At 36.5% G+C, this 17284-nt stretch overlaps 3 protein-coding genes across 9 annotated transcripts; 2 read left to right on the top strand and 1 right to left on the bottom strand.

Moving 5' to 3' along the window:
• Window positions 1–835: 835 nt before the first annotated feature.
• Window positions 836–7588, bottom strand: LOC140035231 (3-hydroxyisobutyryl-CoA hydrolase-like protein 1, mitochondrial). 5 transcript variants are annotated; one of them, XM_072075325.1, is made up of 14 exons: window positions 7233–7588; window positions 7061–7141; window positions 6851–6919; window positions 6689–6752; window positions 5726–5805; window positions 4777–4881; window positions 4121–4205; window positions 3193–3278; window positions 2982–3103; window positions 2387–2447; window positions 1813–1911; window positions 1621–1722; window positions 1494–1535; window positions 836–1381 (listed from the first exon to the last, which is right to left on the bottom strand). In XM_072075325.1, exons 1-14 carry the CDS (start codon window positions 7365–7367, stop codon window positions 1196–1198), a joined length of 1317 nt encoding a protein of 438 aa, XP_071931426.1. In that variant the 5' UTR covers window positions 7368–7588; the 3' UTR covers window positions 836–1195. The 5 variants fall into 5 exon arrangements, with proteins under 5 accessions (XP_071931426.1, XP_071931427.1, XP_071931429.1 ...); XM_072075326.1 differs by having other exon boundaries at window positions 4777–4860; window positions 7233–7586; XM_072075328.1 differs by having other exon boundaries at window positions 836–1343; window positions 7233–7586.
• Window positions 7589–9132: 1544 nt separating this feature from the next.
• On the top strand, window positions 9133–11275 carry LOC140035232 (malate dehydrogenase, cytoplasmic-like). The gene is made up of 7 exons (XM_072075330.1): window positions 9133–9337; window positions 9497–9655; window positions 9760–9935; window positions 10187–10464; window positions 10591–10726; window positions 10800–10911; window positions 11064–11275. The coding sequence occupies exons 1-7, from the start codon at window positions 9199–9201 to the stop codon at window positions 11156–11158; spliced, it is 1095 nt and encodes a 364-aa protein (XP_071931431.1). The 5' UTR covers window positions 9133–9198; the 3' UTR covers window positions 11159–11275.
• A 258-nt stretch (window positions 11276–11533) lies between these two features.
• On the top strand, window positions 11534–17075 carry LOC140004226 (uncharacterized). 3 transcript variants are annotated; one of them, XM_072075332.1, is made up of 6 exons: window positions 11534–11776; window positions 12780–12878; window positions 12963–13221; window positions 13990–14134; window positions 14267–14336; window positions 16806–17075. In XM_072075332.1, the coding sequence occupies exons 2-5, from the start codon at window positions 12795–12797 to the stop codon at window positions 14283–14285; spliced, it is 507 nt and encodes a 168-aa protein (XP_071931433.1). In that variant the 5' UTR covers window positions 11534–11776; window positions 12780–12794; the 3' UTR covers window positions 14286–14336; window positions 16806–17075. The 3 variants fall into 3 exon arrangements, with proteins under 3 accessions (XP_071931433.1, XP_071931432.1, XP_071931434.1); XM_072075331.1 differs by having other exon boundaries at window positions 11535–11776; window positions 12793–12878; XM_072075333.1 differs by lacking the exon at window positions 16806–17075 and having other exon boundaries at window positions 11535–11776; window positions 12793–12878; window positions 14267–15056.
• Window positions 17076–17284: the final 209 nt, after the last annotated feature.

Here is a 17284-nt window from a genome sequence, read left to right on the forward strand (position 1 = left end):
CCTGTTAGTTAATGTAGCTTCAAAAAAAAAAAAAAAAAAAAAAGAAACCTTGAAAAATTAACTACAGGCAATGAAGAGCTCTTGTTCCGGTGCTTTTGTTAGAAAAATATTTTCACATGCTGAAAGTACTTTTACTGTGTGGTCTTTTTTATTAGAAAAGAAAATACTTTTACATAATAAAAGCTTTTCGTGAGTATGTTTTCATAAATTTCGAAGCACTTTTGCAGAGTGATAACAACAATATGAACGAACACACCAAAAATTATTTCTTCGAGTAAGAAAACTAGAAATAAATTTGATTATTTTGTCATAAATTGCAAAATAAAAATTTGAACATTGAATATCATCATGCATTATCCTGCATAAAGCGTAATTATGCAAACATGCTCCTCCCTGAAGAAATAGAATTAAGTGTTTACTAAATCCTACTTTTTCGTAAAAGCTTCAATATACAATGTGTGTTATAATAATTAATAAGCCACTGCAATAATAAGTATTAAAAAGTGCTCACAAGCAAAGGTGTCATGGATTTGTGTGGTAATTGTCCTTGATTATTTGGGGATAAAAATCGAAAAGAAAATTTTAGCACCAAGGCCTGGAACTTTACATAGAAGAGAACAAGAAGAATGGGCATACCACGCAACAAATAAAAGATTTTGGTAATTATTTGCTCCAAAATAAATCTTGCATCATGAACGTGTCTTTTAATCCTTTTTTTTTTTTTTGGGTATATCCCTATCTATCTTTTCTATCTCATATAAGTAGTATATCACATCACAAAAAAGATACTATTCCATTTAATCTCCTATCGAAACACACTAAGCTAAGCCAATGATGAAGAAAAATATGATCTTGTAGACAAGAAACCTAATAATAGTTCGGATTACAAGAACCAAAGTACATTCTTTTATGTTCAAGAAATGTATTTGAGGCATATGGATGGACGGCTTCAACTATCTACGAAGGGCAAAATGTTTCATGCTTGCCTCCTCCATCATTTACAATTCTAAATTTTCGGAATCAAGGTTAATCATAACTTTCATAAGATATAAACACCTGGGTTTAGGCAAAATGAAACTCGCCTCACCATCCAGGATCTACAGCCAACAGCCTCGCCAAAAATTGCTTGCTTCTCCTCAAAAAATGCGCCCAGGGCTAAGGAAAAGGCAAGTTCATAAATACATTCTGCCAAGAATTATAGAAAAGCCTCTCTCAGCTTTGTTGGAAGCTCCAGATCAGGCTCAAGAGCAGTAACGGGCGAAAAGTACTCGTCTACCATGTCTGCAGTCACTAGCTCCAAGCTTGGCGGGTTCCACTGTGCGTCGCGAAATATCAAGTGTAAACTGAAGGAATATTGTACCAACAGCCATTTATGATTGAACTAGAAATGAATGGCAAAACTTAAGATAGAGCTTCGCTATAGCCTATAAGAATCATCACTGCTCATATCAAGACAGATTTCTTTAAGCAACAGCGAACATCAGTGGATTTACCTTTGGCATAGAATCTTTATCCACTAATCGTGCTCGAACTCCCTGATATAGAGAGACAAAACGACCCACAATGAGGAAGCAATCAAATTTGGTGCCAATAAAACTGCAATCAAGATATACTTTATACCTCACAAAAGTCACTGGTAATCTTTCCAGAGATCCCTTGTAGGGACATTCTGTACTCACGAATTAGGCACTGATCAAGAGTTTGAAATCTACCTTCTCGTATCTGGACAAGATGCATTTGTAAATAGTTAATGGTTATTGACATTTGGTCTGCGCAAGCTGTATAGTGAACTAAAATATCAACAGGACTTACGGATCTCAAGGAAACTTTCAAGCTCAATGGTGAGGTATCTTTGAGTTTCTTCAATGTTGAAGTAGACCACACGTCTTTTGTTCTACTAGCCTCACTTTCCTACGAAAATTTTAGCATTATGAACTGTCAGTTTTTGACAATAAAATTATTTTACATAATGAAAAACCTAAAACTAACTACATTATGCACTGGTCGATATTTTACTGCCCAACCATTATCACACAACTTTAAAATGTATCACTTTTGCCTGATTCTTGATAGATCAAACAGGTAGGCCCTACTTGTTCATGTTCTAGAGATGTCGATCATTGCATGCACAAACACCATGACTTCTTTTACTAAATCTAGCACATACATAAACTTCCAAGCAGAAAGAATAATGATTTGTTTCTACATTTCTTTCAGCTGGATCTAAGTTAGCTTAGATGAAACACATCAAAAAACTATATAATTGCTAAGGAATTTTCAGCTTTGACATGTCCTACCTATTCAAGATATCATCTACTAGACAAATTAATGGGACACAAGACTTCCAATAAGAAAGAAAAAGGATATAAAAAAGCTTTTTACTTACCAAAGCATCAATAATTTCCTCGACTGTGTCGTGGCCGAAGCATTTATCAAGTGTTTCAATCCTAATAAAAATAGCAAAGGAAGGATCAGCTATGTTCACTACACAAATAACGAAGAGAAGACAATAGTTCTAATAGCAAGAAACATGCAAGAAATCGCATAGTTCAATAGTAACGTGACAGAGGGAATTAAAATGTCAGCTGAGGGGTGCAGGCACCAAAGAAATGTTGGGTAACTGAAACTTCACAAAGCATAACTCTTGTAGGTTCCATTACCAAGTCTTGCTTTTACCTCCTTCATAATAGCACGTATACAGGATATCAAACTTTCATCTCTCTCACTTTGACCCAAGGAAGGAAATTTCAAAAGTTATAGGTTTATAAAAATAGAAAGCGTTCCCTGTTTAAATTACAGTTACATGAGATAGATGAGTGTATTCATCAGCTACCGCCCAAGTTAGTATGTCTTTTGATGTCATTCTGATAACGAGGAATATGGTATCCTGGTGATTGGCTTGAGAATGAGATGACTGTTAATAGAATAAATTGAGATTACATAGACATTCTCCCAAAATCCTTCTATAGGCAAATGATTACCAGTGAACCACACTTGTTGGATCTGGGTGGACAAGGTCTCCAAAGTTTTGCAGAGAACCTTCGATGACAGACGGATCATCAGTAGTCAAGCTTCCAAGTTGTTCCTCAATTAAAGGAAGCTTCTATACCATTGCAAAGAAGAAAAAGTGAAAATTTGTTTTGAAGACAGGAAAAAACACAGAAATACAAACTTAAGTTCAAAGGTATTAACGGCAGCTAGTGAATAGTGTGTAGCAAGCCCACAGGATAGCATTTCCACTCCGTTGAGTTTGTCTCCAGTGAGGGCCAAGTACTCTCCTGCTAACAGCGATACCATTAGATCCTTCTAATCAGTTGACTGCCCAGTTAATCAACCTAGTACAAAAATAGTAATTTTGCAGTAGGCAAAGTTCTGATCAGATAGGGAGCAAAGATTTCAGCAGTGAACAATCTCAACTGTATGCTTCCTAATCATTTTTTGACACTCTTTTGCCCCACAGTCCAGAGGTCATCAAGATATAAAAGTGAGCTACTCTTCTGCAATTCTTATTAACTTTTAGTTTTTTTATACCACCATGATTCAGATGTATAACTGGCAAAAACTAATCTTCCTAGAACAACAACAGGCCAATAAGTATTACAGACATATATTCAAGAGTGGAACGACATTCAAATTGAATTGATTTTGTAGCTAGACAAATGCAAAAGTACATTATTATGGTTATAGCAGATCGGTGAATAAGAATAGTTGTGGTTACCAAGAGATCAAGGCACCAACTGCCTTACTGGGAAGATTTAATTCTTTTTCATGTGAAAGCTTTGTTCAGTGTAATTCCTATAGACTTAAAATACCAGGCTTAAAACCTTGAAAGAGAAAAAGAGAAGAAAAGAAAGAAACTTATGCTAGTATAACTAAAGAGTGATTCTTCACTTAAGTTGGCATCAAACTTGGCCCTTATATTAAATAAAAATGGACAGGACACTTGGCAAAAATTTTGATGGATGCTACTTGAGATAAAGCTGGTAACATATGAAGTCAGAAGATAACCAAGTACAAATTTGAAAAATGAACGAAAGAGCAACAAAATTCTTATATGGAAATATGAATGCTACACATAAATAACTGCTCAAAACACAATTTGATGATTGTAAATACATACCTAAATAACCAGGCAGATGTGAGAGGTAAAAAGATGCTCCAGCATCCGGGTGGAAACCAATTAATGTTTCAGGTGTAGCAAAAACCTAGAGATATTAGAACAAAGATTCAGCTTCATTGATATTTAAGATGAATATTCACATAGCCTACAAAAGAAATTTTCACAATAAGCAAATAGAAAATAACTTATGTGATATAAAACCAGACGCAACATCAATATACTTTTTTGAAGGTCAATGCAAACTTTCTGTGTTCCTTCAGTACCCTATATACATCCAACCGAGTACTCAGTTAACATGCTGATCTTCTCCAACTATTTTCTTACCCAACATGCATAGTGTCAGATTCTTGACTAACAACTAAAAACATATGACAAATAACGAACATTCCTTGTCATTGTCTCCATAGTAAATTCAAATGTTCCTAAATGCAATCTTTGTACCTATTTAAAAATTTTATGTTTTCACCACATTGACACAACTGTGAATGAGGTGTGCACCTTACACAATTCCAGATTATTATTTTTTCTGTTTTAATCCAAACACTAGTTAGTGAGAACACTAACGTTGGATGGTTGACCTAGGAATTGTATGCAATATTTAACAGACTTCTGCAAGAAGGAAAGTGAAGAAGTTAAAAAGTCTGCTTGTTTCCTACAGTTTTATCAGTTGCGACTCGGAATGTTCCAGGAATTGAGACTCCAGCTCCACCACCCATAGTAATTCCATGTAATAGTGCAACCTGCATCAACATCAATGCATGCTACAGTTTGATAAAACAATAGTAAATCAGCTCCTCAAAATGCCACCTCACTGATAATATGTGCCACTCGATTATAACAAACATGATGAGACAAGAGAGAAATAAGGATGATAATGGTGACAGTTAACACAGACATATTTACTCTGACGATCAAACAATAAGCAACACATGAGTTACAGAGGCCAGAAAAATTACAACGAGAATCAATTTCAGATCTTTTCCTTCTCTTCGGGATCGAACAGGATCAAAAGTACCATGTGAAATCTTCTGTTTTTTCTCTTCTTCTATCCCTATCCCATAGGTAGCTGGGAAATTGATTCTGCGCGTGTTGGTGTGTGTATCTGTGTGTGTCTGGCGAACATCACATGCACAAACATGCTGGAGAGCTTTTTATTCTGTACGTGGTGGAAGATTTAACTAATTTGTTGGAAGTTTGGGGCCACTTTTAAACATAGCAATCTAGTAAAAATGACCACTTGTATAGTCAAATAACTACGAGTAACAAAATTTAACCATTTGAGTATAATTACGTTACAAGAATCTTATTTCTACTTAGCTTGGAGGCTTCTTTAGACCTCTTGGACTTTATGAAGTTCTGTTGCTCAATTTCCTCTATCTTCCATTCTCTCTATTAATCAAGAAAGGAGCTATTGAAGAAAAAGATACTTCTCTAATTTTGACTAATTTCAGTACAAGCCCTTTTTGGGACTTTGGACACAAGAAGGAAATTGAATCATACAACAGTATCATATTTGAAAGCCCTATGTAGCCCTAAAGAGCATGTTCAACATGACGGCTACTATATTTGTGCTTGACATAGAAATTAGAAGAAAATGATACTTACATGTGGTTTCAAGTATGTACCAAGCATATAAATGAAATTGTATATTGTCCAAAAGAATTCTTTACCCTGTTCAATATTCCCTGAATAAATTGAACAAGAACTTGATTAATCATTAATCCAAAGACGGCAAAGAACAAAACTGAAGTAAAGAGGTTATTGTCAAGAAAATAAGCAAAAGAGCTGGCACTCAACAGCAGGACAAAAATTCACATGCTGCATCACATTTGTGAATGACAGAGAAACAACTAAAGCATAAACAGTGCAGAAGTGTTGAAAAAGTTAAATTTTAGAAGCAAAGTTCTGTCAAATTCCCATTAAAAGCTTCATAATCTCATTGCTAAGTCATCCTGAATCTTGAATTTAATTACTCTCAACTTATTCAACAATCCATGACCTATTGTAAATAGAATAAAGGCTTCTTTTCACAATTATTTCGTTTTTTCCAAAAGGCAGTAATATGAGAATTAACAATATTAATATTAACAACATTTTGCTTTTCAGGTCTATGATCTTTCATCAACAATATATATATATATATATATATATATATATATATATATATATATATCCAGCAAGAAACCAGAAGAAGGTTTAAACTTGCTATGTACAACAGTTCAAATTAGTTGGAGTAAGGCTGGAGTCAGTCCACTAAGTGAGATTGATACATAAGAAAAAGAACACTAGAAAGTTTCTAAGAATTTAAATTCAGAAGTGTTGATGCCCGAGCAATTGATCATGTTAGGTTATTAACTACAGAATCAAGTCACTAGAGCTTGCAACACTATTAACTTCATTTGTTCCGATACAAATGGCAATGTTGAAAAAAAAAACATGGTTGAATTTCTTAAATTTGGAGTCAGCACAACACTCCCAATCCCTGAATAAATTTCTTTTTCTTCTTTCTGGATTAGTTCAATTAATGTCATAAACATTTGAAGCAAGTAAAAATATATGGTTTCGTACCTTGGCGTATCACATTATAAAGAGCTACAATATCACCACCAGCACAAAATGCCCTGCCTCTGCCCTTCAACAGTTCCAAAACTATGATTGGCTTACTTCACATAAAGTGCAGAAAACGCAGAATTGATAAGAAGCACAATAGTTAGCAAGGAAAAGAGATACCTTCAATTGCACAATCCCGATATCAGGATCATCCTCCCAACTTGAGTACAGCTTTTGTAACCTAGCCCCCTTAAATTCCATAACAACATCAAGCAATTACTAACAACAAAAAATGGTCCAGAAGAACTTGGAGAAAACTACAGCCCACATGACTAAATTTATCAATAAAAACAAGCAAAAAGGAGGAATCTTGATAAATGGGACACGCACAATTGAAGTGTTAAGGGCATTAAGCACAGAGGGTCTATTGAGAATTGCAGTTCTGGAAGCGCCATTTCCCTCCACCAACACCTGAAAACACAAAGTCGTCGAGAAGTCTTCGTCAAAGTGTTGATTATGTAAAACAAATACAGCCAAAAAGATTAGAAGAGTGAAAACTTACAAAGTTTTCCTGATCATCGGTGAGGGGACTGTTGGACAGAGAAGAAAGGCTTCGTTTTAGCCTGGAGATAAAGCCACCATTATTATTTGCTGTATAACGGCTTAAAACAGATGAGGCAGATTTCACTCGTTGCATCTCTATGTACAGCTCCAATCTGATAAATGTACCCTAGGGATTGGATTCTTGATGCTATTCTTTCCGCCCTTTCTCGGGTTGCTGTAGAGGAAGTCTGAGCTCAGGCTCGGTGTCGGTCAGTAACCGAAAAGATTCATCCTTCAAGTAATTCGGGGCTTTTCTGTGATTTAGAGAATTTCTGTGGCAAGTTCTTACTGCTGCGCAAGTTCTGGGGCTAAACATCAAGTATAGTAGCATTTACTGCAATTTTTAGCGTGGTTAATTCCCGCATAATATAACCTTAACCGCAACTAAAATCGTTAAAAAATTGTGTAGAAGAAAAACTAGGCAACCTAAACAGATCCAAACGTTTTGAGTCACAAACCTTATAAGGAGGGAAGGGAAGATGGGAGAATTTGATGGTCAAATTAAGGAATTAAGCACCTGATCAATATCTCAACTAGCTAATTTATGTTTTGGGCAAATGCTTAGTTTCATATTTCATAGCTTAATTTTACCTTTTGGATTTTTGACAATTTGTCAAGTAATGATTGTTTTTCCTTTGTTTTGGAAGAATCAGTCTAAAACATTTATTTCTTATAATTCAACATCATCTAACCATTTTATTAAATGTCTTTTTAGCCACTTTCATGGTACTCAATGTATTTTTTTTCTTGTCAAAACACTGATAGGTTTAGATGTTTAAAGGTAAAAATTAGAATATTTGAAGAGCTTGTTAAAATTTATAGGAAAACTGATGAAATTATATTCCACACTAGTTGAGAATTGAGATACATATTTTACATTGTGGAGGGATTATATGAGAGGATTCATAATTTACAGCTTTAAAATTTTTGAAAAAAAAAAAAAAGAAAGTAACTTAATAATGGAGGGGATTTTTTTTGTAAATTTAACAAATTCTTTTAATTTCAATAAATGGCTGTGAGTTCTTTAAGTTGAGACATTTCCTAGTACCCCATCTAAACTGCTGAATTTCAACTCTTCATGAAAACCCAAATTCTTTATGGTAAAAAAAAACAAAAAAACAAAAGGAAAGAGAGAGGGAGGGAGAGAGAGAGAGAGAGGACATGCAGTTCTGAATCCATGGGCTAGAAAAACAGCTTGTTGTCTGCAAAATTAAGCATGCTGGCCAAGTTTGATAACTAAAAATGCCAAATGTGGTGGTTCTTTTATACACGTTATGCGTATTTATAAATATGTAGTACAAACCATTTTCACTGAAAATTTTGCTGTATCCTTGATCCCATACTATGTTTCAAACAATTATTGAATCTAATTATGTGTATCCCTACCACTTCCCCGGTTCTCAATGTACTGTATCAAACTGAAAATGTTTTTGCCATAAAACTTGATGATTGCATGAAAATAGGTAGCTGGAAACCATCCCTCAATCGCCTTGCTCAATACGTAGTCTAGCCCTGTGCCCATGATGAATGATAAACCACGTATTCTTTTCTTTCTTTAGCCTTTTCCCCTAACAACAATTTACGTTAAAAAAAAAAACTTGTTACCACTTCTTGATTCTCGTGTTTTAGATCAACCCTGTTTCTTATCTTAGTTAACTTATCGGTAACAAGTTATTTGACTGTTCTTTTCGTTGGAAAGAAGATATTCTTCAGCATTGCAGCATAGCTTATTGGTTTTGTCTTCGTTATACCTCACTTCACTTGCTGGCCTAAGGATTTGTCAATTCCCGAATTTCCCTGGAATCAAGTAACTTGTCCGTCTAGTTCTGTTTTGGGGTTCTTATCTACATAAATGACCAGTGTCCTGTATTGTGCTGTAAACTGAGCAGAATAATCATCATCGTTCCTTTCGTGGTCCGTGTGATATGGAGTATTTGGCAGCAATAGAGAAATCTCTGTTTCTTTTGGGTTGTGCATACTTGTCATGGAAGATCATTAGATACATATGGGGCCTCGCGAAAATAAAAAAGGAACCTGTAAAAGTTTTGGTATCTGGTGCTGCAGGCATGTTCTCTTCCACTCTGATATGTGATGATTATCTATTGTTATCTTCTTAGATTGCTGGTTATTTAATTCAGTTATCAGAATGAGAACCGAGATATCTACTTCATTGTTGGGAAAGAAAAAGCCTAAATGACTTTGTTTAAACTTTTGTTTCTGCAGGCCAAATAGGTTATGCTCTGGTTCCATTGATTGGTAGAGGGGCCATGCTAGGTCCCGATCAGCCGGTAATCATACACTTGCTTGATATTGAACCAGCAGTTCTGTCCTTGAAGGCTGTAACCATGGAATTGACTGATGCAGCCTTTCCTCTTGTTAAAGGTCAAAACCTAATAATTAGTGAGCTAAGTTAAATGTAGTTGTATTACTTGTGTTTAGCGATGCTTTACTAGCATAAATTTTGCCCAACATTTTTCGGTCAACAGGGATTGTTTCTACTACCAAGGCTGCTGAAGCTTGCAAAGGTGTTAAAATAGCAATCATGGTTGGTGGATTCCCACGAAAGGAAGGAATGGAGAGGAAGGATGTAATGTCCAGAAACGTATCGATTTATAAAGGACACGCTTCGGCTTTAAAGCGGTTCGCTGCCCCAGGCTGCAAGGCAGGTTTTGCAACTGGAGCAAATCTGATTGATTCTTCTTTTGTTTCCTAAAGATTTTTAGCCTCGAACGTGGATGCTGATAATTATTTGATAGATAAACACCTGAACACAACAGCAAACTTGAGGTTCTGCTGCCCTTATATCAAAGGACTAGCTGTATATTGATTGTTTCTTGTATATACTACCTGTAGATTAAAATGCATGTTTGCTGCAGAATTGAATGTTTATCAGTCCATGTTCGTACCATACAGGTGCTGGTGGTTGCAAATCCAGCCAACACCAATGCACTGATTTTGAAACAATTTGCACCTTCGATCCCGGAGAAAAACATCAGCTGCCTCACCAGACTTGATCACAACAGGGCTCTAGGTCAGATTTCAGAGAGGCTAAAAGTCCACGTTGGGGATGTAAAGAACGTGATCATTTGGGGGAATCATTCCTCAACTCAGTATCCAGACGCCAATCACGCGACTGTAAACACCGGCAAGGGGTGGAAGCCTGTCAGGGAAGTTGTGCCTGATGATCAATGGCAAGCTTTCTCTGCATTTCCTCCAAGGAGAAATAATCAATCTTGCTGCATTTCATAAATAATTTGCTGTCGTTTTTCTCTTATATTAAGTTTTCTATACCGGTCGCTGTACTTTGAATGTGTCAGGCTGAGTACGGAGTTCATCACGACAGTGCAGCAGCGTGGAGCAGAAATCCTTAAAGCCAGAAAGCTGTCCAGTGCGCTATCTGCTGCAAGCGCTGCTTGTGATCATATCCATGACTGGGTTCTTGGAACTCCAAAGGTTGAATTCACCTGAAGGGTTTCCCTCTTTCATTGTGCAAGAATCTTAATTCCCTCTCATGGCTTTCCTTCAGGGGACTTGGGTATCCATGGGAGTTTGCTCGGATGGATCTTATGGCATCCCACCTGGCCTCATATACTCCTTTCCCGTAACCTGTAAGAAAGGAGAATGGTCAATCGTGCAAGGTTAGTGTGATACAATGACGCTACATTTGTTTTTATGCTCATGCACAGTGCAAGTTATACCTTTGGTTTTATACATCCAATCGTTCTCTATGAAGTTAAAGGTTAGCTGGCTACACAACAATAATACTAAGAATGGTCTGCATGTGGTGCAGGTTTGGAGATTGATGCATTTTCGAAGGCAAAGATGGAAGCAAGTGCAAAAGAATTGATCGAGGAAAGAGAACTGGCAGATTCGTGTCTCAATTGAAGCTGTACTAAATTCATAAACCATCATCAAGTGTTGGAAATGAGATGCCTCTCCAATCTATTTGGATAAATGTTTGCCATGTCCAATTATATATTTGCATTCTTTCCATTTCATTGCCGTCATATTTTCCTACTGTATGGGTTGTCTGGAACTAAAAACCCAAGTTTGATAAAGAACACTAGTAAAAAGATATATATATATATATGTTGAAAACAAGAAAAAGAAAGGGGAGAAAAAAAAAAGAGATGAAATTGTTTGTATTCATTATTTACAATGAGCTCATTTGCTAAAGTGGGTAGTTCATTGGGTTTTCTCACATTCAAAAGAAATAAATCAGCCCACATGATTTGGGCTCTTATGTTCAAATTCTAGCGAGGACAGACAAAGGCCTGAGCGGTCCAACCCAAAAAACCTGTCGTCCTTGTCTCTTATCCTCGTCACTCGCCTCCTCTGACTTCCCCGACATCGCCTCTGTTTTACCCATCACCGGCGCAAAATAAAAGGCCAAAAAAAAAAAAAAAAGGAAAGAGGAGACGTAGGGAGGAAACTTCACCGACTCCGTCGACGATTTCTGCTCCCCACAAGCGTAATCACGTCTGAAGATTTTCATATAGAACTGTAATATCCTTCTTCATAGCTCTCTAATTTTTGTTTATTTTATCTGAAATATATGAGTATTTAGAATTTTTGTGGTGCTCACTAACTAGGATCTCTTGGGAAACTATTCTGTCCGTTTCTTATATGTATGTTTAACGTTGTGTACATGAGATGAAAATAGCTGGATTTGTCGTTGTTTTTGGAGAATTTTTTCGGTTCTTCTCTGTTCAATTTCAATTTCAACTTCGTATGGAGGTTGCGACTGGGAGGTTTGCTTACTAACTGTTCGAGTCAAAGCCGGGAAAGGAAAAAGAAACGCCGACTGTTATGCATGCTCAAAAGTGTTATATTTTCCTTTTGTCAATCTGACGCCGGTTACTCGTTTGTTTGTCCTGAGCAAATTCATTTTTGCTTAATGTTGTAAGAATGCAAACTGAGCGCGTAGCTGGTTTTACATGGGGTATGGAGGTGATCATGTCAGCTAACGCCTTGACCTTCTTTCCTCACGACTAAGCTCCCGGATTCATTTCTTTTGGTTTGGAAAGACATGTATCGGTTGGTGTTCCTTTTATTTTGGGGGGGTGGGGAAGGAGATCACAATGTGGATGGCTGAGACAGCTTTGTAAAGCATGACCTGTTGAGACCTATAAGCATGATTACATTTGAGGCGATTGAGATGAAATTGTTTTTAAGATTAAGTAAAAATAATTCTTTGTTTCATGAATAATTTTTATTCGGCTTGTTGGGACAAGAAACAAGAATGGAAATTTACAAAGATAAGAGTGGAAATTTGTAAGTGAAAGCAGGTAAAGCGGACACAGACAAAGACACTTAAAACTGCTATTCATTTCAGTTTCCTGGTTGACAAAGAGTATTAACACTGTTAAGTACTAGTTTTCATGTCAAAAAATGTCAACCAAATCCTAGAACCCATTCTCGTATTTGCGAAGAGTTTGACTCTGACAGTTGTTTCTGTGACAGCTAATTGCCCAGGATTGTGAGATGGTTTTTCTTGATTTGTCAGATTTTGTTTACAGAAATGGGTGAATCCATGAAGCAATTTCAGGATGGTCTGATTGAGGTTGAGATTGAAGCTGAAAATTTTTTGTTAGCCCGACACCAAGTAAGTGAGAACTATCTAAGCCTTGAGAAGAATGGATAATTTCCTATTTTCAACCGTCTCTGGTTTGTAAAAATGTAATTGCAGTTAGTTGAAAACGATAGATTGAGGAATGGCAACAGGGAAGCATTGACAGCACTAAGGAAAAGGGCTAGGACAACCAAAACAAGTATCCCTTCTCCTTTTGAGTCAATAATGAGGGAGATTGAATCAAGGCCATTGGTGAAAGAAATTTGTGGAACATGTGGTAACCATGATGGCAAAGAGAATACATGGTTGATGTTTCCAGGAACTGACGTTTTTGCTGGTATACCATTTCATGCTGCTCATGCCATTTTGGATAAAGGTGTGTTACTTTTTCATTTTGTTTAGTGTCTTCATAAAATTGCACTCTGTTTATTTTATTAGAATTCAGATATTCTGTCTGCTCACATAAATTTTGTGCACGTGATGTCCTTATATCAGCAAAACAGAATGTCAATCATTTGATTTCTCGTGAGAATATTTCTTAGTTTATTGCACCATTAAGAATAATTTACTGTAAAGTGAAAGGGTAAGCTACTGCCATCTCTTTGTTTAATTTGTAATAATATATCCGAGGCTATGTGAATATAAAGGTGGGATCCGCTTGCATGTGTTTATTGCTTCAGGTACGTAATAAAGCAATAGCATATTTGCATGTTTATGTTTATTTTTATTTTTTTTAACAAAAAGGTATTTGCATGGTTTTTTGTGTCATAAGATTTCCGGGTGAATCTTTTTTAGATGCTGAACAATATTGCAGTGGAGTTATTCTTGCATAAGCTAAGGGCAAAACATAATCATAAACTGCTTAATATGGTCATATCACGTGTAATTATCATGTGCTTGAAATGGGATTTTTGAAAAGTGGGAACTTGCTATAAGTTTGTTATACTCTATTGACTAGATACTTTGTCTTTTTGCTTGAAGCTGTAGAAAAACAAGGCTTCCACATTAATGTTGCTTTTTATTACAACCATCCTTCATATGCCTTAAATTTCTCCCAGATTTTGTGATTACTGGTATCCCCAGGAAGAAAAGAGAAATGGAAATTTCATGTGGAATGCTGATATCTTGTATTAATGAAATGTAGATCAAGCTGGGTTAGATTTTGAAGCTAAAAAACTTCAAAGTTACATCAAGGAGAAGTCCTTCTGGATTTCTGAAAAAGGAGTTCTTGCTGACAAGATCAGTCCGGGTGTTCTTAGGTCTCTTGTTACTCTAACAGATCAGACAAAGTAAGTTTTGCATGGTTAGACGTTCGGTACTTTTTTTCCTTGTATATCTAGGTGAGACACCTGGTTGACATTTCCTCTGTAGTATTCTTCTTTCTCTATCCTATGCATTAACGGGCAAATTATCCCATCCAGGGATCAGGAAAAGGAGTAAATCATCCAAGTCCTCTTTTGTATTGCAAAAACCAAGTTCGGAGACAGAAAGGTTATTAGTGAAATCTCTCTCTCTCTCTCTCTCTCCCCCCCCACACACACACACACACTCACTCACTCACTTATTGCCTTTTCTGTGTATCCACTCTTTTGATATCTGTATATCTCTGCTGGGAAATCCACATGCATTATCCCTCAAATCTAGCTGTTGAAAGCCATGAGAAAGCTGGGAAGAGCCTTTTCTTTAAGAAAATTGTCCACTGTGCATGTTCTATTTTTTTGGTGAAATTCCATTTTTGGCATTGTGACTTATGACTCAGCAAGAAACTGTATGCTTCCATGGATGTATATTTCTGTATTCATTCATGTTGGATAATGTGTAATCAAGCACCACATCATACAGGTTTTGTGAACTTGGAAATCATGGTTAGTCTGTTCACAACTTGTGAACTTGTATCTTTCGCATTCGTTTTTCTTATTGTGTATATAATACCTGGCTTCATGAGCATATAGCAGTTACTCCCAAGGTTGGTCTCCTCTTCTCATCATTCAAGTATACTTATTAGATTATTTGTCTGTGTTCTTGTACTTTTCATGGGACTAATTTGTGCTTTTGAGAAGTGAAGGTTCTTTGTACCTTGTTTCTATGAGCTACCAAGCTTTTTCATTATTGGTCGAGATGACTGTTTTGAGGATCTTGTAGAATTATGCCCAATTGCAAAGTTAAATTGTGTCAATGGATATATACTATACATGATTGTTGGCATACTAATTGAATAGGTTGCTGTCAGTGGGGTTTTCATTTTGTTTCACCGAGGGCCAATGCCAACCCCAAACTTATTTAGCTGGGAGTTGGATTTCATAGTATTTGTCATGCCATTGACTTTGCTCCTCTGAGTTCATCTTGTGAGGAAAATAAAATGTTCTGTGTAGTTAGTTCCTATAGTCTGGGCATTTGGATTTGTTATTACATGTTCTACAGCTTAATGCAGAAATGTGGTGGTTCTTTTCTGAGTGTTATTTACTGGAAAAATGTGCTTGCTGTTCTGCTAATTGTATGCATGTAGTGCTAGTAGCTTAACAAAATTGGATCTTGTTGTCAAAGTTTTATTTCTTTCTGGTTGGTGCTCAAGTGTTACGAAGGTAAGTATGGATTGATACTCTCCGTAAATTTTAATAGGTCCAGGAATATTGGATTACATAAGCCTGGTAAGAATTCTTGGTTTTTCTGTACAATAGACGTAGTATATGTTAATGTGGTAGTTATGTGGTGGCTGTGGGGCCAAATGGAACTTTTATAACTGAAGAAGATGATTAGTGATTTTTCTTCTCTTTGTCCTGGGGAGTTTTCTTTTTCACACCAACTTCAGAGATTGAATTTGGTATGAAGACATACAAGCAATGCCGTTAATTCTGCTTGATGTCTTCTCTAACCTCCTCCTTTTTCCCCATCTTTTTTCTCTCCCTCCATTTTGGTCTTGATTCACTGGGAAGAGGTAAAGACTGAATGGCTAATTCGTTAGAAAATTTTTTCAGTGTACGTTCATTTGAATTGGTTCCTGGGAAGAGGTAAACATTGAATGGCCAATTCATTGGAAACCTTTTGGTGTACATTCATTTGAATTGGTTGCTGGATACTGAAATAATCTAGTTGGCCGGGAAAGCATCCTGCTGCGAGAAAGTAGACAATCATTTGCTTAATGACGCTATGAACATAGATATGTGCTGTGGAACGGAGATGTCATCTGCAATTGCCTTTAGATGCAAATCGAACTCATGGAATAATAGTTGCTTAAAGTGCCGGAAGGAGATGCTAAACGTACTAAAACTTAGGCAGGGTGGATTGGTTGGCAAAATAACTGAGCGATACAATATAGTTGACTGTAATGAATTTGTTATTTAGATGTTCATGGAATAGTTTCTCTAGAAGCTCTCGCCGGTGTAAATATGCATTTTGTGTGGCACAAAAGGCCTGTATTACATTAGCATATACATATTAGGGTTGATCCCACTGCCTCGTTAAAAGGCTAGAACCCTTGACATGTCAAAGGAGCAATGGCAATTTGAAAGAAAAATTGATGGCCAGTTCAGGCTAACCTAATTTGGCCCATATATATATATATTCTTGTGGCTTTGGACGCTGCATTTGCCTGAATTGTAGAAGCCTTTGATGTGACAGATCACGAATTATCCCAGGTTAATGGATTATGCGTATTTGCAAAGTTTTTCTTGAAGGTTTTAACTCGCTACTGTTACGTGAGATCCGTTTAGCCTATTTCAAAATGGTCTTGCAGTAAGTTTGCATGTCAATGGTATCTTCCACCTTCAGCGAAGTTCGTTTTGTTTACTTGTAAAGATCTTGAAAGAAAAACCAGTGTTAATTGTTCACTGCTGCTTATTCTTGCTAGTGTGTTCGACCACATTAGGCAAAATTTGTCTGTGCAACTTGAAGTATCTAGCTACTTTCGACCCTCCACCTGTTCTTGGTCCTTAATTGCCTGTCTGCTGAATTGTTATGCAGAATTTGCGTGGAGCAAAGTGACGGAGAGGCCCCTTTAAATGTCAGAAAAAGGGGATTGGAGTTTATGCTAACAAGATTAGTTCCAGGGTGTTCTCCAATCTCTCGTCAACATTCAACAAACATTCCAAATCGGTCTGCCAACCAGAACAATTATCTCAATGATGTGCACCCGATGCCTTGTAACTTATTCCTTGAAAAACTAAAGATTTTGACATCTAGCCGTCTACTTGCATCATCATTTTGCTGAATATATTTACATTAAAGGCACAATCAGTTCTTCCGCCGATACCTGGAGATTGGTGGGCACTTTTCAGAATTTTTTTTTTTTTTTTTGTGCTGCAACACTAAAGAAAAACATTTAAGCACACTCTTGCATGTGCGTGTGCCCGTACGCGCGCCATTTAACTCAATTAATCAGAGGATCAACATATGGTTCCATTTCAAATGAACGTTACAAACAACGAGTTACAAAGAGAGAA

Source organism: Coffea arabica, chromosome 2c (assembly GCF_036785885.1).
Source record: "Coffea arabica cultivar ET-39 chromosome 2c, Coffea Arabica ET-39 HiFi, whole genome shotgun sequence".
In the NCBI taxonomy this organism is placed as follows: Eukaryota; Viridiplantae; Streptophyta; class Magnoliopsida; order Gentianales; family Rubiaceae; genus Coffea; species Coffea arabica.